The sequence below is a fragment of the Diadema antillarum genome, unplaced genomic scaffold, assembly GCF_040938485.1.
Source record: "Diadema antillarum isolate AM-2024a unplaced genomic scaffold, OU_Dant_1.0 seq00000244_RagTag, whole genome shotgun sequence".
NCBI lineage: Eukaryota > Metazoa > Echinodermata > Echinoidea > Diadematoida > Diadematidae > Diadema > Diadema antillarum.
Window position 1 is genome coordinate 636,585 of NW_027271288.1, and position 22,918 is coordinate 659,502.

Consider the following 22,918-nt stretch of genomic DNA (forward strand, 5'->3'; position numbering starts at 1 on the left):
CGAAAAAATCATATGATCATTACTCGTTTAGGGGCCATTTTGAAAGTCCATGTATGAGCATGGTGTCCACCTTTTAATTGTCGCTACCCCTCCCGGGACAGTATCAAAGGACCGTTTTGTTAATTAACGCAATCCCTCCTTCCTTTAAAAATCCTCGCTTCAGGCCTGCTAACGCGGGTATACAATAAAAAAAATAAAAGTTAAAACAACACCAGGAAAATCACTATTCTCAATTTTGCGGCGCGCTACGCGCGCAGAGTCTCGAACACAATTAAACTTTGCAACTTCCTGGCAAAATGAGTTTTTACTATTTCCTAGATGAAATACCGTAACGCGATTGCATGCAACAGACAAAAATACAAATTTCCTCGAGACTTTAAATCGTCATTAAAACAGTCAAAATTCACAATTTGCGGCGCGCTTCGCGCGCAAATTCTTGTACAACTTTTGTAGTTCGGTCGTCCAAAGAATATATATATATATATATATATATATATATATATATATATATATAATTGTGTGTGTGTGTGTGTGTGTGTCATCATTGGTATTGGTACCGAAGGTCCGTTTTTTTAGTGACCGCACCCCCCCCTTGAAAAATCCTGGCTACGGGCCTGTGTGTGGCTTCAAGTTTAATTCTTTCATAATGGCATCGTACTGATTTAATAAGCTTTCCCCATTTCTAGAGAGAAGATAAAAAAATGATATAAGCAGGATGTAAGATTTTCCCTTTTTAAACGCTCCACTAGTTAAGTATTATATATCCCACCCGACTGCTCGGTTATCTGAGTTTTTGAGAACCAATTTGTCTCTGCAACTAGAATGTCTGAAATTATTGGTTTTTTTTTTAACTACCAGGTAAAGAATATAGGATACATATCATAAACATTACAAACATGAAACAAAAACCGGAATGAACACTACTAAGGGATACACTGTACAGTACATGTTGCACAAAATGAGAATGAAATAAATAGATATTTAATTTAGTACGTAGGCATGTGAACCCACACATGTTGCTCTCAGAAACATTTTTTTTTTAGAACAATCATTAAAAACTGAAAAATCATCACTCAACCCCTAAGCCCCACCCCTTGATGTCATGGTCCTCATCAAACTTCAAAACATGAAGAAAATAATAAAATTCCAATATAATCATCCAACCATTGAGTCCATGGCCCAGAGCATACCTTGTGAAATAAATATACGAAATTCAATTGATTAAATCTTGTTGTATAGCAGCGATGCATTCTCGATTTGTGGGCTTGTGTTTGTAATTACTCTCCTCAAAACGGTAAAATTTTGAAGGGATGAATAGCTGTTTTCATGAATGATTTTTTTTTCTGAATCATGAATTAAAACCTTGATAGGGATTACGTTATTTCTGTGAATTCATACTAAATCTACACCTTCAGCTCAAGCTGATTACTACTCGCCCTACAAATGATGTAAAGTATGTATTGATCATTTTGTGAAATAATTCCATGTAAATTTCATTGTACAAACTAATAGGCTTTTTTCTTCTAGACTGACCTAAATATTTGTAAAATGGCCGCCAAATATATATGACACATATTTGATATTGATATATTTTATTATATTGCCTTAGTGATTGTATGCAGAAGGGGACAAGATGTCCTTGAAGATAAATTCCACTTCTTTCTCAAATAAGGCATAACAGATGGACGACGAATATACATTTTTTATTTCATGGAAACTGTTACAAACTCGGGCAACATTATTGTAATGCGGCAATATTAAGGAAATTTGATATTGATTGCAGCCACATTTCCTTTCAAGACCCCACTTTGCTGTAATAACCATTGCCGTGCACGGATTTTTTTTTTTTTAATCGTTTCCATATTTTTAGGGAGAGCAAGAATACCTAAAAAATGCAAACGACTGTGCTTTTGCGTTTTAGGAATTTAAATACAAAAATCTGGCGCACACTTTTAATGAATTTTATCGATTCTTGCACAATCACTCACACATGCACACACAAATAAAGATCTTGAAAATTCCATGGGGTGAGAAAGGGCAACTAATGCGGTAACACCTTAGCAACCCCCCTTTCCGGGCACTCATTTCTTCCTTATGCCAATATAGGGACAACCTCTACAACTAGGCAGTCTTCATAAGTTTATGGATGCCATGGTGCTGTTCATACTGTCGGTCTCGTGTTCCTTCTTTTCCCAGTGTCGGTCTCGTGGACCTCTTTTACGTAGTGTCGGTCTCTTGGGCTTGTATTGACTGTATAACTCGAGGGCTTCTTTAACTTATATCAAACTCGTGAGCTTTGTGCGCTTAGTGTCGAACTCGTGGACTGCATAGCTAGTGGGCTGTATGGCCTGAGGGCTGTATGATTCGTGAGCTGTGTGACTTGTGGGTTGTATAACTCATGGGCTGTCTTTAACTCGCATATCGTTCCCTCTTCCAGCAAACCAATTTATTCCATTATTCTAATTCCAGCCTATCTGCCCTTGTGCACTTTCAAGCACTTGCACGCACATTCACCACCATCACACATCAGTTTATTTTCCCCTGCTATCTTCGCAGCAGCATTTGTATTGTTACGAATCTAGTACGTCCCTATACCTTTTCCTCGGGCCGGCCATCTTTTCAAGCAATGCTTACAATGGCGGCCCTCTACATAATCGCTTCTTAATGAAATTGTTACTGTAATCCCTGCTGCATAGACATGCATACTGCATATTGTATAATTAATTTCCTTTTATGTCGTTGTTTATGCAAGTCAAACGACTCTGTTTAAAATATACTTTGTATGTCTCCCACATGTTCATGCACGATTATGTAACTTATGTATATTGAATTGCAGAAAATAATAGTATCTATCAAACAAACTCGTGGGCTGTTTGACTCGCGTGTGTCTCGAATAAAGAACGCCGGATATTATGAAGGCACCTTTTGTGATTACAGTCTCATCAAGTTGTTAAATTCTTACAGAATAGTGAAAGGACCACAGTGAAACCTGTTGTCCCCACGCCGAGCAGCTCCGTTGATTCTATGACCTGAGAGTATGAGATTCCATTTTTAATGTTAACCACACAGGTCATTTTGTGTCCCTGATTATGAAAAGGCACTGGAGAGGTAAATCGTTCAAGTGTCTTTTAGGCTACTAGAGGTACCTACTACTACCATTACCGTTCGTGCTTGATCGGTTGACATTGTATGAACATATGGACAACGCACATTATCATATACCATACTTTGAATTTTTGATTATAGTTGGGCCGTTTGATACGTCATTATGCATAAAGATGCATAGTGATGTAATGCGCTATAGTCATGCACGACCTAATTATTTAATCACTTTCTCTTGAACACGTTATCATGTTACACAGGCAGACAATTGTCAAACTCTAACTATGAAATATTTTCAAATTACTGTGATAAAATTCTGTGTAAATAAGTTTGTACATGTAATTAGGACCATTTTTCAGTTCCGGTCAAAAGTTAGTAGTAGAATCAGAGCATATAAGATGCTGACATGATAGAAATAAAATGTGATATACCTCTCAAGAATTTAACAATTCACTGAAAATTATTGAATCACATGAATTTTATGCTAATTTTGGCATACTATAAGCAGCTTATTGAGTAAGTATTCCATAATATTACATGTAATGACCGCTGTGTAGGACCTTAATGTATGCATTGGTGGTGAGTTGGAAAATTATCCAGTGGAAAAAGCATAGGAATTTCTCTTATTCTACACTCAGAAAAAAAAAGTAAACGCTTTTTCAAGTTTATATTTATCACAGAATATTTGTTTTTCTTAGAGGTTATAAAGAGATAAAGAGAACGAAAACTTCTTTTTACTATTTCATTAGTGTCTCTTATTGTGTTAAACTGGTCTTTTGTTGTCAATGTTATCATGGAGGGCATTTGCAAATGAAAGAGAACATGTCAATTTTTGCAATTTTTAATTTTGTGCCTTGGAGGACAAAAACGAATGTGCTCACTCATGCGTAACGTATTCTATTCAATTACCCTATTAGCTTAATTGCCAATAAAATTAGCTTTATTATGGTATATAATACATGTACATTGATTTTAATCAAAATCCTCTATGAAAATGTGACCTATAATATGATATGATATGAAAGTGTTTGCTTTCTTTCTTTTTTCGTATATACATACATACATATATATATATATATATTGATACTGTATATATGATATATATATATATATATATATATATATATGCTTGTAGACGTACAGTTGGAATTTTGAGGGAATATCGTATATCAGCAACAAAACATTTCCACAATTTAATCAAGGTCCAAATAAGTGTGATCGAGTGTTTGAAAGAATGATGTGCAGGAATCTGAAGATTTTGTATTGTTTGGCAGACTACCGGTAAGCGAAACATGAAATCAAACACTCGTAGGAAGCCAAGGCAAATTACTATATCTTGCTTGTTATTTTTGTTGTACTAAATTGTGATGAAATTAAGCAAGATGAAGAAATCAAACATGGGGACTCCTAATGGTACATGTATAGATATACAATGTAATAAAGAGCACTTCTTCTGTTTAAGGAACAAATAAAAAATATATTTCCCACACTGTGATTTCTGACGCTCAACTCCCTCGATCGTCAGAGGAACCAACATGACCAATGGCTTTCCTTTACATAACCAGCCCAAGTGTAGCCGTCTGCACTTCACAAAACTGTACAGTCTTGTTACTGTACAAAGCGCTGAACGCGTTGATGAATGAGTGAGCAAGAAGTTATATGTCGTTACGAAAGATGACTGATCATGGTTTGTAATATCACATATCAGACAACCTTCTCAATTCGTGTATTGTCGTAGAAACTAATAGTCAACCTTGAGGGCCATCATTTCTCTGGATATTAGATTGGCCCCGCAAATAAACCTGAATGGCACGTGCAGTTTGTCTTTGCTTGGCTCATGCTCATCGTCATGGGGAATCCCCGTCAGTAGACAAGGAAGGTTTGAAAAGAAAGTGAAGGCGCCATCCATGCATATTCTCGGGAACACGCGTCCACATCACGATCATCACACGCAGTATCGACATACAGTGTAGGTACACAGACGATCTTATTACTCAAAGATTGGAATATTCATATGTTGCAGATTACCCATTTTTCTCACTGATTCAAAGTTCATATGGGTCTGTAAGGATTCAAAGGAACAGTTTTGGTAAGTGATAGGGTCTATCTGTCATTACTTGGCATGCTAGTTTATAGTACCATGTATGTTTGGTGTGCCTCCCTTACGAAAAAGTCCTGTGGTACTCCTGTGGTAATTACCACAGGACGGTACCACAGGACAGTACCACAGGACAGTACCACAGGAATTCCTGTGGTATTTTGGGACGTACCACAGGGCAGTACCACAGGAAAGTACCACAGGACTGGTACCACAGAACAGTACCACAGGACAGTACCACAGGAATTCCTGTGGTATTTTGGGACGTACCACAGGGCAGTACCACAGGAATTCCTGTGGTATTTTGGGACGTACCACAGGGCGGTACCACAGGACTAGTACCACAGAACAGTACCACAGGAACTGTCCTGTAGTATTTTGGGACAGTACCACAGGACAGTACCGCAGGTCGATCATTACCACACAGCATTACCACAGGACAGTACCACACAGCATTTCCATGGTACCACAGGAGAGTACCACACAGGATAGATCGAAAAAAAAAATCTGGGAGAATTTTAGCCACATATCAAGGAATATTCGTGATAGATGAGTGATGGATTTCAGGACAAACATGGCCCTACTTAATAACCTGTCCTACTCCTAACATAACCTCAAACGAGAGTCTAATGGCCAAGTGCCAATCTAGTCCTATAATAGATCTATATTGTCATATTCTATTCCTAGGTAGCCATCGACCGTTTCAGTACATATATATATGGCCGTCTATCCGTAAAGCATTAAGGCATGGTTACTAACTCGATTATACTTTATTATCAAGATATGAAATTACACTTTCATAACAATATCTATGATATTGGGAATAACATAACATAATTAGACAATCTTTCATAAAGTTCAAAGTAAGTACCATCATTAATACTTTGACTTTTTAAGTCATATATGTATTTTCTAAAATCTAGAGTGCTTTTTATGAATATTCATGAGCTATGTAAAAATTTGTACGACAGGAGTACCACAGGAGTACCACAGAAGTCCTTATGAAATTTCTCATGCTTTACATCAGCACTTTCACTAAATAGGTAATACTGTAGGAGTATAGGACAGGATAAGTAATGGCAAATCAATTGCTATAATTCACAGCATAACTCATCTATCAATTAATTGAGGAATATTAATATGTGCCTTTTTGTTTGTATTTTTGTTATAGATTTCAGTTGATTCTGCCTTACAATTTTCCTGTGTGGTACTCCTGTGTGGTACTGCTGTTTGATATTCTCCTGATGTGATAGTCCTCTGGTATAAAATGTTAAGAAAAAAAAATATCCTGTAGCATTTTTCTGTGGTACTTACGAATTTAATTTGCTGTGTGGTACTTCTGTGTGGAATAGCACCATATTATGATTTTCCTGTGGGATTTTGGACAGTTCCTGTGGTACTCTCTTGTGGTATACATCAAAAATTACCACAGGAATTCCTGTCGTACTGTCCTGTGGTACGTCCCAAAATTCCACAGGACAATTCGTGTGGTACTGTCCTGTGGTACGTCCCAAAATACCACAGGACAAGTCATGTGGTACTGTCCTGTGGTACTATCCTGTGGTACTTTCCTGTGGTACTGTCCTGTGGTACTGCCCTGTGGTACTGTCCTGTGGTACGTCCCAAAATACCACAGGACAAGTCGTGTGGTACTGTCCTGTGGTACTATCCTGTGATACTTTCCTGTGGTACTGCCCTGTGGTACGTCCCAAAATACCACAGGACAAGTCGTGTGGTACTGTCCTGTGGTACTATCCTGTGGTACTGCCCTGTGGTACTATCCTATGGTACGTCCCAAAATACCACAGGACAAGTCGTGTGGTACTGTCCTGTGGTACTATCCTGTGATACTTTCCTGTGGTACTGCCCTGTGGTACGTCCCAAAATACCACAGGACAAGTCGTGTGGTACTGTCCTGTGGTACTATCCTGTGGTACTGCCCTGTGGTACTATCCTGTGGTACGTCCCAAAATACCACAGGACAAGTCATGTGGTAATGTCCTGTGGTACTATCCTGTGGTACTTTCCTGTGGTACTTTCCTGTGGTACGTCCCAAAATACCACAGGACAAGTCGTGTGGTACTGTCCTGTGGTACTATCCTGTGGTACTGCCCTGTGGTATTGTCCTGTGGTACTGCCCTGTGGTACTATCCTGTGGTACGTCCCAAAATACCACAGGACAAGTCGTGTGGTACTGTCCTGTGGTACTATCCTGTACTACTTTCCTGTGGTACTGTCCTGTGGTGCGTCCCAAAATACCACAGGACAAGTCGTGTGGTACTGTCCTGTGGTACTATCCTGTGGTACTTTCCTGTGGTACTGTCCTGTGGTACTGCTCTGTGGTACTGTCCTGTGGTACTGCCCTGTGGTACTGTCCTGTGGTACGTCCCAAAATACCACAGGACAAGTCGTGTGGTACTGTCCTGTGGTACTATCCTGTGATACTGTCCTGTGGTACTGCCCTGTGGTACGTCCCAAAATACCACAGGACAAGTCGTGTGGTACTGTCCTGTGGTACTATCCTGTGGTACTGCCCTGTGGTATTGTCCTGTGGTACTGCCCTGTGGTACTATCCTGTGGTACGTCCCAAAATACCACAGGACAAGTCGTGTGGTACTGTCCTGTGGTACTATCCTGTGGTACGTCCCAAAATACCACAGGACAAGTCGTGTGGTACTGTCCTGTGGTACTATCCTGTGGTACTGCCCTGTGGTACTATCCTATGGTACGTCCCAAAATACCACAGGACAAGTCGTGTGGTACTGTCCTGTGGTACTATCCTGTGATACTTTCCTGTGGTACTGCCCTGTGGTACGTCCCAAAATACCACAGGACAAGTCGTGTGGTACTGTCCTGTGGTACTATCCTGTGGTACTGCCCTGTGGTACTATCCTGTGGTACGTCCCAAAATACCACAGGACAAGTCATGTGGTAATGTCCTGTGGTACTATCCTGTGGTACTTTCCTGTGGTACTTTCCTGTGGTACGTCCCAAAATACCACAGGACAAGTCGTGTGGTACTGTCCTGTGGTACTATCCTGTGGTACTGCCCTGTGGTATTGTCCTGTGGTACTGCCCTGTGGTACTATCCTGTGGTACGTCCCAAAATACCACAGGACAAGTCGTGTGGTACTGTCCTGTGGTACTATCCTGTACTACTTTCCTGTGGTACTGTCCTGTGGTGCGTCCCAAAATACCACAGGACAAGTCGTGTGGTACTGTCCTGTGGTACTATCCTGTGGTACTTTCCTGTGGTACTGTCCTGTGGTACTGCTCTGTGGTACTGTCCTGTGGTACTGCCCTGTGGTACTGTCCTGTGGTACGTCCCAAAATACCACAGGACAAGTCGTGTGGTACTGTCCTGTGGTACTATCCTGTGATACTGTCCTGTGGTACTGCCCTGTGGTACGTCCCAAAATACCACAGGACAAGTCGTGTGGTACTGTCCTGTGGTACTATCCTGTGGTACTGCCCTGTGGTATTGTCCTGTGGTACTGCCCTGTGGTACTATCCTGTGGTACGTCCCAAAATACCACAGGACAAGTCGTGTGGTACTGTCCTGTGGTACTATCCTGTGGTACGTCCCAAAATACCACAGGACAAGTCGTGTGGTACTGTCCTGTGGTACTATCCTGTGGTACTTTCCTGTGGTACTGTCCTGTGGTACTGCTCTGTGGTACTGCCCTGTGGTACTGCCCTGTGGTACTGTCCTGTGGTACGTCCCAAAATACCACAGGACAAGTCGTGAGGTACTGTCCTGTGGTACTATCCTGTGGTACTGTCCTGTGGTACTCTCCTGTAGTATGTCCCAAAATACCACAGGACAATACCTGTGGTACTGTCCTGTGGTACTATCCTGTGGTACGTCCCAAAATACCACAGGACAAGTCGTGTGGTACTGTCCTGTGGTACTATCCTGTGGTACTGCCCTGTGGTATTGTCCTGTGGTACTGCCCTGTGGTACTATCCTGTGGTACGTCCCAAAATACCACAGGACAAGTCGTGTGGTACTGTCCTGTGGTACTATCCTGTACTACTTTCCTGTGGTACTGTCCTGTGGTGCGTCCCAAAATACCACAGGACAAGTCGTGTGGTACTGTCCTGTGGTACTATCCTGTGGTACTTTCCTGTGGTACTGTCCTGTGGTACTGCTCTGTGGTACTGTCCTGTGGTACTGCCCTGTGGTACTGTCCTGTGGTACGTCCCAAAATACCACAGGACAAGTCGTGTGGTACTGTCCTGTGGTACTATCCTGTGATACTGTCCTGTGGTACTGCCCTGTGGTACGTCCCAAAATACCACAGGACAAGTCGTGTGGTACTGTCCTGTGGTACTATCCTGTGGTACTGCCCTGTGGTATTGTCCTGTGGTACTGCCCTGTGGTACTATCCTGTGGTACGTCCCAAAATACCACAGGACAAGTCGTGTGGTACTGTCCTGTGGTACTATCCTGTGGTACGTCCCAAAATACCACAGGACAAGTCGTGTGGTACTGTCCTGTGGTACTATCCTGTGGTACTTTCCTGTGGTACTGTCCTGTGGTACTGCTCTGTGGTACTGCCCTGTGGTACTGCCCTGTGGTACTGTCCTGTGGTACGTCCCAAAATACCACAGGACAAGTCGTGAGGTACTGTCCTGTGGTACTATCCTGTGGTACTGTCCTGTGGTACTCTCCTGTAGTATGTCCCAAAATACCACAGGACAATACCTGTGGTACTGTCCTGTGGTACTATCCTGTGGTACTTTCCTGTGGTACTGTCCTGTGGTACTGTCCTGTGGTACTTTCCTGTTGTACTCTCCTGTGGTACGTCCCAAAATACCACAGGACAATTCATGTGGTACTGTCCTGTGGTACTGTCGTGTGGTATACGTCCCAAAATACCACAGGACAATTTGTGTGTATACTGTCTTGTGGTACTGTCCTGTGGTACTTTCCTGTGGTAATGTCTTATGGTACTGCCCTGTCGTACATCCCAGAGTACCACACGAGCCTGTGACACAGTACCACACAGTTCCTGTGTTAACATATATTTGTGTGGTACATTGTGTGGTACCAACCAGTACCACAGGGAGTACCACATGAGCCTGTAAAACAGTACCACACAGTTCCTGTGGTAACATTTATTTATGTGGTACATTGTGTGGTACTGACGTACTACAGGGAGTACCCTACAAGCCTGTGGTACAGTACCACACAGTTCCTGTGGTAACATTACAAGTGTGTGGTACATTGTGTGGTACCGACAAGTACCACAGGGAGTACCACAGGACTTTTTTGTTAGGGCTGTTCCGTATAGTGCACTGCATGCCCCGTTCGCTTATTCCAATGTATTGTGAATTTCTCCCATCATGGAGCTTGTAGCTCCATGCTCCCATGCGCGAATTTACCAACAAAAAAAAAGGGTCGTCGGTTGTCTGGCTTCGCGATGCTCTGCCAGCGGTCGCGCAGAGACTACCAAACAATTCCATTGTCCATAGGGAAAGGGGCACAGAGGGGGAGGGTTTGGGAAGGAGTTACCCCCCCCCCCCCCCAACCAAGCACGAGAATTTTTTTTTTTTTGCATTTTTTAAATTGAAATCCAACGATCTGGTGCATACTATGAGTGAAATACAGGTGTATTGAAAAAAATTATGATCTTGCTTGATGAAAGGTTGAAAGGGAGATCCGCTTCATGTACATGCACACAGTACCGTATGCGCGCAATTTTTTTTCCGCCTTCCAAATCCCCGGTCCAAATCTTATAGGCGAGGGGGGGGGGGATGCTCCCATCGCCCCTTGGCTGTCGCTACCCCAGTGTAGAGAAAGCCCCATATTCTACTTCCAATTGAGATTTTATAGGGGAGGGTGTGGGAGGTTGTAGCCCCTCCCATCACAAGACGGAGCTTTTGCATTTTTAGGATTGAGATATTATTATAATGATCTGATGTGCTTTTTTTTTGGTGTGGAATATTCAGAAAATTATCAAAAATCCCAAAAGTGCAGAGTTTATATTAATGGATAGGAACTGAGCGGTCGGGGGAGGGGGGGGGGGGGATTGGAGTGGATTAAAAGAGAATGAGGTAGAAATTATTAGAATTGAAACAATACATGTAGATCTGATGCACACTTAATGAAGCATTTGGAAATCTGTCAATTCTAAATCTGTACTAAGTCTATAGGAAAAGGACTGAATGGGGAAGAAGGTGGGAGGGGGTATTCCCCTCCCACGCGAGAGAGATTTTGCATTTTCAGAATTGAAATTTAGCAATCTGGTGCACACCTTGGACAAAATATTTGGACAAAACGCAAGAAAATTTCACTCATTTCGGGAATTTTTAAGGGACAAAATGACATGTTTGCCCCCCCCCAGTTCTCCAGGATCAACGTCCCTGTATACTAGTGGGCTTTTGCATTCTTATTATACAAATACAAATGAAAAGTTTTGAAGGAATTCCTAAAGCTGTCAATCCCCAAAGGGTACTACAGTTTTTTAATGGGAAATCAAGCGGGGAAAGGGTTGATTAAAAGAAGATAGCATCCCCTCCCACGCCCACCGGCGGTGGATCTTTTGTGTGCGTGTGTGTGTGTGTGTGTGTGTGTGTGTGTGTGTTTTTTTTTGAAGGGGGAGGGGTTTGGGTATCCCCCTCCGATACTAGAGACACTTTTTTTGCATTTCCAGAATTGAAATTCTGCTATATTATATCTGGTGCAACCTTTGGATGAGATATTTGGACAGTTTTCTATCAAAAACGCAAGGAAATGTTCCTCCTTTCGGGAATCATTGGCGATCAGAATGATATGTTTGTCCATCCCCCCCCCCCCATCAGCGCCCCCGTTCTCCTGGATCGACGCCCCTTGATACGAGGGTGTTTTTTTGCATTTTTAGAAATTCAAATGAAAATATCTCGTAAACACAGTTATGATCTGGGAAAATTTAAATCCCAGAAGAATATATATATATATATATATATATATATATATAATATACATATATATATATATATTTTTTTTTTTTGGGGGGGGGGGACCCTCCGTTAATTAAAAGTATCTAGAAATCTCCTCCCACCCACGGAACTTATTATTTTTTTTTTAACTGAAGTAACAGACCTGGTGCACACTTTAGATGAAATATTTGGAAATCTGTCAATCTATAAGTAGAAAGGACTGAACGGGGAGGGTATGGAAGGGGGTAGGCCTATCCCCCTCTCACGTGCGGGAGATTTTGTATTTTCAGAATTGAAAATCAGCCATCTTTGGGTGAAATATTTGGAGGGAATTTTGTAAGTGGAAGATCTGCTGCACACTCTTTGATAAAATATTAGGAAATACATCAAACTCATAAGTGTACAAAGTCTAGAACGAAAGAGACTCAGTAGTGGAGCGTTGACATGTTTATGATTGCAATTCAACGAACTGGTGCATAGTTCTGGCGGTATTTGGACAATTTTCCATATAAGGGAAGTTCGAAATTTGCCCTCATCTCGGGAATTTCTTTTGGACTAATGATTTGTCTGCCCCCCCCCCCAACATTTCCGTATAGGGATGGGGCAAATGCCCCTTTGCCCCCCCCCCCCCCCGAGATAGAATCAATGCCCCTGATCATCCCTGTGTATGCTCAGATGTGTCCCGACTGAGTCGTCAGAGTCATCATCGTTTCAGGAATGATTCAGAAAATTGAGGGGGTTCAAATATACGGCAATATAGTTTTTTGTTATTGTCTGTTTGTATGTTTGAATTGTACATAATTTGCAGATGGTCCCCGAGTTGCTCGCGCCATAGCATGTTACATGTAGACCTATACTATTTGACGTTGTCAACATCTGGACGATACCTTTTAATATGTCGATATTATTTATTATTTATAGATAGAATACTATTCAGCTCTGTTACCTCTCTGAAGGCGGGCGTACGGACATCATGCAATGTGCCAAAATTGATACAACCACATTTCTGCTTCCTCCATTTTTTTTTTTTAGATTTCAGGGGGGGGGGGGATGATTGTACAGGCCACCCCCTCCTCCATTTCGGGAGGGGGGGGGGATATATCCCCCATCCCCCCGGGTTTTACGCCCATGAAAAAGTAAGAACATAACAATATGTTAGATTACAATACATAGCATACCAAAGAGAGAGAGAGAGAGAGAGAGAGAATACAATAAAGATGGAATTCTATGAGAGAATACACGTAATTATGGATGAGCCAGCAGAAGACAGCCTTTCTACGGCTGGGCTCCAACTTCAGATTTTATATCCAATTTAGAATACACTTGAAAGAGGAAGAGGGAAAAAATGAGCAAATAAAGCAGGCAATCTGACAAGAGAATTGAATGGAAGGTACTGCAGACAATAAAATGGAAGAGGAAATCATATCAAGCAAAATACTCTTTCATGATTGTCAAAACAAACACGCACACAGGTATACCCACTCTAAAACCTACGCACAAATTCGAACAAATAAATTAGTACATGATTAATAAGGCTGTATTTCAGCCTTTGTATCTCAGTATTGGGGTATCTCAGCTCTTGTTCGATCCTCCTGTGCGTTATCACTGATAAAGATGGGGTATCCTCTTTGTACTCGACGGAGCTTTAGCATTTATAAAGTTTGAAAGATCTGATGTTTTTGTGGGATATTCGGAAAATATATGGAGAGGTGATCTGGCACACACCATTAGTGGAATGTAGGCAACGAACTACATAATTGTACAATAAGTCTGTGATCTATGGAGGGAGACCAAGCGGGAGAAGGATGGGGTGCACGTCACGAGACCGACACCCACGAGTCATACAGCCCACAAGCCCACGGATGGAAGGCTTACATAACAGTGGGAGAGGGTGGAAGGAAAATCCCTCAGACTCTCCAGCTTTTGTATTAATTTGTAGAACTGAACTGAAAATATGTCGCATACACATATTTGAAGGATTATTTTGGTGATTGCCGACAAAAAAGGTGTACTAATTCGATAAAATTAAACCCAGCAAGGAAGAGTTAACGAAATGGGGATATCCCCTCCCACATGAAACTGGAGTGACAAATATAGACAACACTTTTTGACGAAATATTCGGAAATTTGCCAATTTTAGATTAGTATCGTAAAGCGATGGAAGGGGACCAACACGGGGAAGAGTATGGGAGGGGATACCATAGAGGGAGGGAGATTTTGCATTTTCAGAATTGAAAATCAGCTTTCGGATGCAACCCTTGGGTGAATATTTCATGATTTCAATAAATAATTTTCTATCAATAAGCAAGTTATAAAATTTAGAAATCGCGGGAATCATTTTTGGGCTAAATAATAGTTTCGAGAGAGTGGGTATGGACGCAACTGTATACCAGTGTAAATGGGGAGCTGAAATATTCTTTGAATACAAATGAAAATTATCTCGTAAATAGATTTTTGAGAAATTTGGGTGACAGATCTTCTGCACACTTTGATTTCAAAAAAAAAAGGTGTTTAACTATGTTTATGGAAAAGGAACTCGCTGGGGAGGGTGTGGAATTCAAATTCAAATTTGAATTTATTTCACATGCTAAAAAGAAAAGATCACATTCACAATAAAACAGAAGAGAAAAATATATACAAACATAGCACGTGAGGGATCAGTAAAGGCCGTTTGAAGCCTATCGAGGCCGATTCCCTTACAAGCAATAAATAGGACGCAATTTCCACCAAACATACATTAAAGAACAAAAACAACAGAGAAAATCACAATAAAAAAGGGGGAAAAGTGGCAAAATTGTTACAATAATTACTCAATAGGCGTTTTCACATCAGCCCGATGTTTCGAAATAGCGCGCTATTTTTCTGGCTTGTTACATTTAAAAATATCTCGAGCTTGGGTTTTTATCGGGCTGATGTGAAAACGCCTATTGGCACTTTGGAGTAAAACCATTTTGTATTTACGTTTAAAAGATGACTATGTTGGACTCTCTTTGATAAAAGTTGGCAACTCATTCCAGCATTTTGCTCCAGTGTATCTATCGTAGTCTTTGAGAGCTTATATCTGTAAAAGGGTAAACATATCTCGTTGGCACATCTAGTGTTGTAGGCATGGATTGCACTATTTGGGGTTAACGAATTACGGAACGTGACAGGTAAGACACCTTTGAAGTATGAAAACATAAATGTAGCTACTTGTAATTGCACAATTTGATCAATTTTCAAAATTTTCAATTTCTTAAACAATACTGCAGTGTGTGCAAACGGATTTACATTACAGAGTATTCTTATTGCACGCTTTTGTAACATTAAAACTCGATTCAATAAATATAATGAACTATGACCCCATATTATTGCACAATATGTTAAATGTGGGGAAATCATTGCATGTTACATGGTCAAAAGAATTTTTAAACGAAATATATGTTTCAGATAATTTATGACACCAACAATTCTACTTATTTTGATACAAATATCATCAAAATGGCCTTTCCATGTTAAACCATAATCAATTGTAACACCAAGAAATTTTACTCTATTGACCTGCTTAATTTTGACATTACCTATATGTATTTGTAAAACATCTTCATCTATTACCTTATTCTTTGTCTTAAATACCATGCAACATGTTTTATCAATATTTATAACCAAACGATTTGCAGTAAACCAAGAATACACTTTCTGCATTTCTGAATCAATCATATTGTTAACTTCATGCACATCCCGGCCTGAGAAAAATAGGTTTGTATCATCTGCAAATAGCATAGAATACAATTTAGGGCCTACAAACAGCAAATCATTAACAAAAAGCAAAAAGAGAAGAGGACCTAGTACAGAACCTTGTAGAACGCCTGTATTCACATGGCATAATTCCGATTTTGTATTATTTACAACTGTATATTATGTGCGATTTGATAAATAACTTTTAAACCAGTTCAAAACATTTCCTCTTATTCAATAATATTCCAATTTCATAATAAGTATTATACACTGTAAAAACATCGATGTTAGATTTAACACCATGGGTGTTAATAGAGGCTGTATAGGACCTACATCTGTACTTGCAAAGATGCGATAAAAACGTGACATGGCGGCCATTTTGGAGGATATTCGCGATTTCGGGAGACTGATCAATAATTGTGTTAATTGGTACCTGTGTGTTTCAGAATCTGTGAATAAGTATTTGATTTGGTTCATTGTGCTTCAGAATTACACGTGTATTGCTGTGGGGTGCTTAATTGTAAATTTACGAGAAAGCGAAATGGTGGACATTAACGGTTGTTGGAAGAGCTCAGTGTTTCTAATTAGCTCTGCGTGGTTCCGAAATCAGCGAATAAGCATTTTATTGGATCATATTTTTATGTGTTTCAAGATGTACATTATTCAGATATTGAAAGTGTGTTTTGGGGTTACTTACATGATAATAAACAGGAAACGGCGGCCATTGTGCATGCCACCTTGGATTGCGGAAAACACCCTCTCAGAGGAGGATTAATGAAGACTTTTGTATAATACGCTGTGATACACATACTTATTTCTGGACATATCCTGAAAGAAAATCAGCTTGTTACCATAAATGTCCAAAATTCTTCCATTGTTACTCTAATGGGAACAGAGAGAATAGATTAGTATACAATATCGTGCATATATAGCGGTGTGGTATTGTCTCTCATAATATGAACATTAATTTGGTTACATCTTATCGAATTTTTGATGTTCTCATAAAAACGTAACACATCACTTTTTCGCAGCTCAAGAACTGCAGGATGTTAAGCGATTCCACATATTTCTACGACGAAGAGTACTACGATTACGAACCGGACTACGTTTACTACGATGACGACGATGACAATTATGGGTACAGTGATGACGATGAATATTTATACGGCGGGGGATGGGCACATGAGACAGGAAGGAATGCCGAAGTTGATCTCCATGAGCGCCAAAAACGACTTGAAGAGGTTCAGGTACATCTTGGTCATAATAGATAGAAGCATACTGACAGAAATTGTGACATTATAGGACCTACAGTTAGACAGATATGAAGATAAGAATCGCAGAGTTTCCATGATGAAGCCATTATATTACTGTAATGTCTATATCCATATAATGCTTTTCTCTATCATTTTTTTTTTCTGATTTCATCACAAAAGTTTACTCTTGAAATAGGCCCTACTGAAGACAGGGAAGCAACGAGCCCATTATCCCCGGCCAAGAGTCTAAAAGTCTGACAAAATGTTTTACTGTAATTACTAGCGTATGTTCACTACATGTAAAACTCAAATCCGATAGGAGCAGTTCAGTTCAATAAATATGCCTCTGGCTCTTCAAGAGAAACTTGACCTCAGAAAGAGGTACACTAAGAGTTGCTGTGTACAGAGCGCATAAAAAAAGGTAATCCAAATTTGGAGGGCTATCATTTCTTAATTGTCAGCTATGAAGATCACAATGTTGGTTGCAGGGAAAGGGGTTCTCTTCCTCTTTCCATTGATACCTTATAATGTTGACAATTGTCATGCATGACTGAGCACATGAACTTTAAAGACAACAATGACAAATTGCATAAGTTTGCGTGTTTGCGAGGAACAATGCATGTCTCACTGCATGGTTGAGATCTGTCAATGAAAATTGCCAAATAGGCCAGCCTGTACAAATGCAGGTTTGTGTTCAGAATTTGTTTTTAGGGTTTGAGATTAGGTTTTCTCCTAACATTTTATGGTCCATAACCTTTAACATGGCCTTTTGTCAGATATCTTGGTCGCTCCCACACAGTCCATTTTTCTCTGTTCATATTCAAAACATAATAGCTCCCAGTGACAAACCGTGTCTTGAATTTGAAGAGAGTAAGATAGATAATGGTTTCGCCTTAATGGGAAGGACCAAGTTATCAACATGGTGGCCATGTTGAAGGTTATGAACCATAAAACGTGAGAAGAAACCTTAAAACACGCAACTGCAGTCGTGCAGGCTGGCCTAATGATTTGACCACTTTCATTTACAGATCTCATCCATGCAGTGAGACATGCATTGTTCCTTCGCAATAACACGCAAACTTGGAAAAAATGCAATTTGTCATTGTTGTCTGTTAAGTTCATGTGCTCAGTCATGCATGACGTTTGTCAACATTATTAGGTATCGATGGAAAGAAGAAGAGCCCTCCCCTTTTCCTCACAACCAACATTGCGCTCTCCATAGCTGACAATTATAAAATAGTAGCCTTCCAAAGTTGGATTACCTTTTTTTTATATATATGCGCACTCTACATAAAGCGCCTTTTCCACTGAATGCAAACATCTGCGGTATCATCTCCTAGGCAACACTGGATTATAGAGAATATGTACATGGCCGGCGTCATCGTTTTCAAAATTATTAAAGTATATGTGTGTGTTGGGGGGGGGGGTGCACTTCCCTATACTTGTGGTGCCACTTCCGGGTCTCATCAGTTAACAAGCAAAAGCAAAACAAAAACAAAAACAAAAGCAAAAACGAAACAAAACCACTTACGGGTTTCAAGGTTTCTAGCTATTTTTTTTTCTTCTAGTGACACTTTCGCACTTCCGGGGTGAAAAAAAAGAATGTATGTGTGTGTGTGGGGGGGGGGGGGGCATGTGGTGACACTCTATGTATTCTTATGTATGGTGAGAAAAAAAGTGGGGACCCCAGCCCCACTACCTGCAAAACTTCCATACATGTATTATTGTTATTGTACGTTAGTCTTGTCATGTGCTTTACTCTGCCATGGTAAAGTTAGTGATCAGGAGTAATGTCATTTGATAAATGCTATCTTATCAAACACTAAATAATAGAAAAAGAAATCACCAAGGTTATAATCTATACTTTCTAGGCTGCTCGCAAGTACCTGCAGGAAGGAACTCGCAAGGGGAATCCTGGTGGAGACACTGCCTTTGGAGCACTGTACCACCAGGAACAGTACAGTGATCTGATTCTTAGCGTAGGGAATCGCACGTTCTTTGCACATCGTCTAGTTCTCTGTGCCTGGAGTGACGTCTTTAAAACGATGTTGTCTGATCCGGCCTGGCAACCTAACAATGAGCTTTGTGATGAAAGTAGCGACAACGCTTCTGGACAAGTCACCCGACAGGCACTGGTAGAGGAAGACCCCGACGCACTAGTTTTCGAGGATTTTCTGAAGTTCCTGTACACTACCACGGTTACCTTGAGCAGTCACAACGTCTTATCGCTGATCCGACTCGCCGATAAATACATGATCCCTGAGCTTCATGGGCTCTGTTGTGACTTCATAGACAACAGTGACGTGGTGACGATGCTCTCACTTCTGCCGTCAGCTCAAGAATTCAACATGCCAGACATCGTGAAGCTGTGCCACCAATCCTTTCTCACAAATTTCAACTTGCTTTCAGGTCAGCAGCTGCTCGACCTCGACGCAGCGACGATGTTACTCATACTGGACAGTGGAATCGACTTGGTCGTCGAGAGCGAGTACGCCCTCTTTGAGAAAATTGAGCCATGGCTCACCCAATGCGAAAACGACGACATCTTTGTCGAGATCATCAAGTGTATCCGCTTTCCGTTCATGAATGCCCTGCAGTTGAAGAAGGTGACGACCACTGCTGTATTCTCGAGGGCATCAGAAAAGATTCCAGATTTATCTTTAAAAGTGTGGCAGCTGCAGACACTCTTCCGCGAATTCTCGTACGGAGGCCTACCAGATGAGTTCTCAGGTCCAAGGTTGTATCTCCATCAATCGTTACGCAGTAATGGTTCCAAGAGGAATGCTGCTATCACGGTTGGTTCGAAGGGATATCTTTATATTTCTCCATGGATGAAGAAAGTAGATGGAGAGAAGCATACTTTTGATCTAGGAAATGAGCAATACCTGCGTGTGCTTGTGTCAAAAGTGTCACAAGATCAAATCGAAATAAAGTTGACTGTAGAGTTGCCTTCTTATACACAGAAATACCATACTGCTGTCGCAATTTCTCAACCAAAACAAACACCCAGATATATCAAGGTCAGTAGCGTTGTCGCGCTTCAGGACGTAGAATCGCCACAGAGAATCGGGAAATATATCCGAGAAATTTCAAGGGACACTACAATTCTCAACTGCAAGGTGAAATTAAGTCAGCCCGTGGAGCAGGATGACGCGCTAGAAGTCTGTGTAGCTTTAATCAGCGAAATGCAGAAAGATACAAGTATGACTATACAGCATATCCTTGACAACAGAAAATCTGAGATGCTGACATTATTATATTGAAGGTTACCTCACTTTCTTTTTATATGCTGCACCAATATTCATGTTCATCATTGAACTTTTAATCATGGACTTTACGTCACTAAGTTACTAAGTGTTTCATAGCACCGCGTGTCATATTATACCTCTCAGTGTTATACAAAATCGAAAAAGAGATATCTCCTGAGATATCTCTTTTATTATAAAAAGCGCAGAAAATAGAATTGATATTATCATTTGTCCATACATTCCTATAAATGAACGAGCTCCTACGGTTTCTGCGCTACAGTTAACTGTCCATGGCTAAAACTATGTATGTGAAGTTTGTACCCCGCCCCGCCGTGACAATCCGGTTAATTGCAAGACGCAAGTTTGTTTCCAGATTCACAATGATAGATATGAAGTGAATCATTTTGAGTCCCAGATCATAAGCAGGTCTAACAGGGCTAAAATCGTTTATAGCGGAAGGCTTTCCTACAGGTGACATTGTAATAAACATGGACAAAGCAAGCCCTCGTAAGTATCCCACTGTAGTAAAAAACAAAAATTGTGTAAATCTTATTTTGATACATAGATACATGTGATGTAAACTACTAAAGCGCTCTTGCCATGCTAAACGTACTTCATTCATATAGTTTGTTTTATCGTATTGCTCTGGTCGGGCAATCGTTTCAAATACTTGTAAAAAGCGTCCATGAAACGGTGACTTTGTTCTGTAAAAAGTGTCCATGAAATGGTGACTTTGTAACTGTAAAAAGTGACCATGAAATGATGACTTTGTAACTGTAAAAATTGTCCATGAAATGGCAACTTTGTAACCGTAAAAATTGTCCATGAAATGGCAACTTTGTAACCATAAAAAGTGTCCATGGAATGATGACTGTGTATTATTAACTGTAAAAAGTGTTCATAAAACTGTAACTCTGTAACTGCAAAAAGTGGTCATGAAACGGTAACTCTGTACATCTGTAAAAAGTGTCCATGAAATGGTGACTTTGTAACTGTAAAAATTGTCCTTGAAATGGTAACTTAATAACTGTAAAAAGCGTCCATGAAATGATGACTTTGTAATTGTAAAAGGTGTTCATGAAACGGTGACTTTGAAACTGTAAAAATTGTCCATGAAATGAAGACTTTGTAACCGTAAAAATTGTTCATGAAACGATGACTTTGTAACTGTAAAAAGTGTCCATGAAATGGTGACTTTGTAACTGTAAAAATTGTGTATGAAACGGTGACTTTGTAACTGTAAAAAGTGTCCATGAAACGGTGACTTTGTAAATGTAAAAAGTGTCCATGAACTGGTAACATCGTAACTGTAAAAGGTGTCCATGAAACGGTGACTTTGTGTCTCATGCAATGTCATGTGGACATCTTCTCATACGTTATGGATGATCGTTTTTCGAGAAGACTTCATGATAATGCCATTATTTGACAGCTGCATGGTATAATTGTGATGATATAAATGTATTATAAAGCATTTGACGTGGTCACAACAATAAAATAGTTACGTAAATTAACCTGTAACCATTTGTGCTGATTGTAGAAAATTATTATTTGAGCGGGCGTCTGCAATCGAGCGTTTGTTTCTTCGGGGCTCTGGCGAACAGAAAGACACACTGAATTCACCATATGTGACCGTGCACCACAAAACGAACAAAAAGTCGCACACACTGATTTTTTGTGAGGACTGAATAAAGATTAAATGGGTCTACGTAACCGATCTTGACTTTTCCATATTTTCTGAAAGAGCAAGTCTTCTTCTACACTATGCTAAAATTTGGGATCATAAAACGGGCAGGAAAGTATGTTTTTTAGCAGTTTATCTTGAACATTTTTTTTGGTAGAATAGTTTGATTAGGTGTGTTTTCAGAGTCCCCTTTTCATTTCTTAAAAACCTTGTACACACTCTTCACTTTCAACTTTAATAATTTTTGAAAAGATGATGCTACTGCTTTGAAAGTTAGCATCAATTATGAACAGAATGCGTTAATAAGGCACGCCTAATGTCAGTTTAATCTGATAATCCCTTCATTGTTGTCACTCTGGTGGTTTACATCCTGTTTTTTGTCCCATTCGTTGCACAGCAAGCGCGGCTTGGTAAAGATTTAGCGCTTGAATATCATAGACACTGCACTTCAGAGCCTCTTTTCTCAGTTCACACTTTTCCTGAGTGTGTGTTTTCTTTCCAGTATTTAGATAGGTTAAGAAAGTCCATTTGATTTGAGTTATACATCATTTTAAAGCTTATGGTCTGCTCTTTTAGATTATGCTCTTAACTAAAATTTAATATCTGGCGACTTTCTTTGCGTTTTGTGATGCAGGGTCACATATGATAGAGATGCATGATGCTCGCTTTATTAGAGGGCCGTTCGTGTGAAATCGCTGTGGCGATATTACTACACTCCTGTAGCATACATATATACATAATGCATTTATATGTACTACGAAAGCCAACTAAATCCTTGAACTGAACCACTTCATTGAAAAGATTTGGTTCACTAAACAAATTCGAACAGAGATCGAACTTGAATTTTTCGTATCTAAGGCGAAAAAACGTAAATACGCCAATAACGTGTATGTCG

General features: G+C 40.3%; 1 protein-coding gene across 1 annotated transcript; it reads left to right on the forward strand.

Moving 5' to 3' along the window:
* The first annotated feature begins 19,139 nt into the window (after positions 1 to 19,139).
* Positions 19,140 to 22,669, forward strand: LOC139729505 (kelch-like protein 41). Its single transcript, XM_071640431.1, has 2 exons — positions 19,140 to 19,889; positions 22,658 to 22,669. Exons 1-2 carry the CDS (start codon positions 19,140 to 19,142, stop codon positions 22,667 to 22,669), a joined length of 762 nt encoding a protein of 253 aa, XP_071496532.1.
* Positions 22,670 to 22,918: the final 249 nt, after the last annotated feature.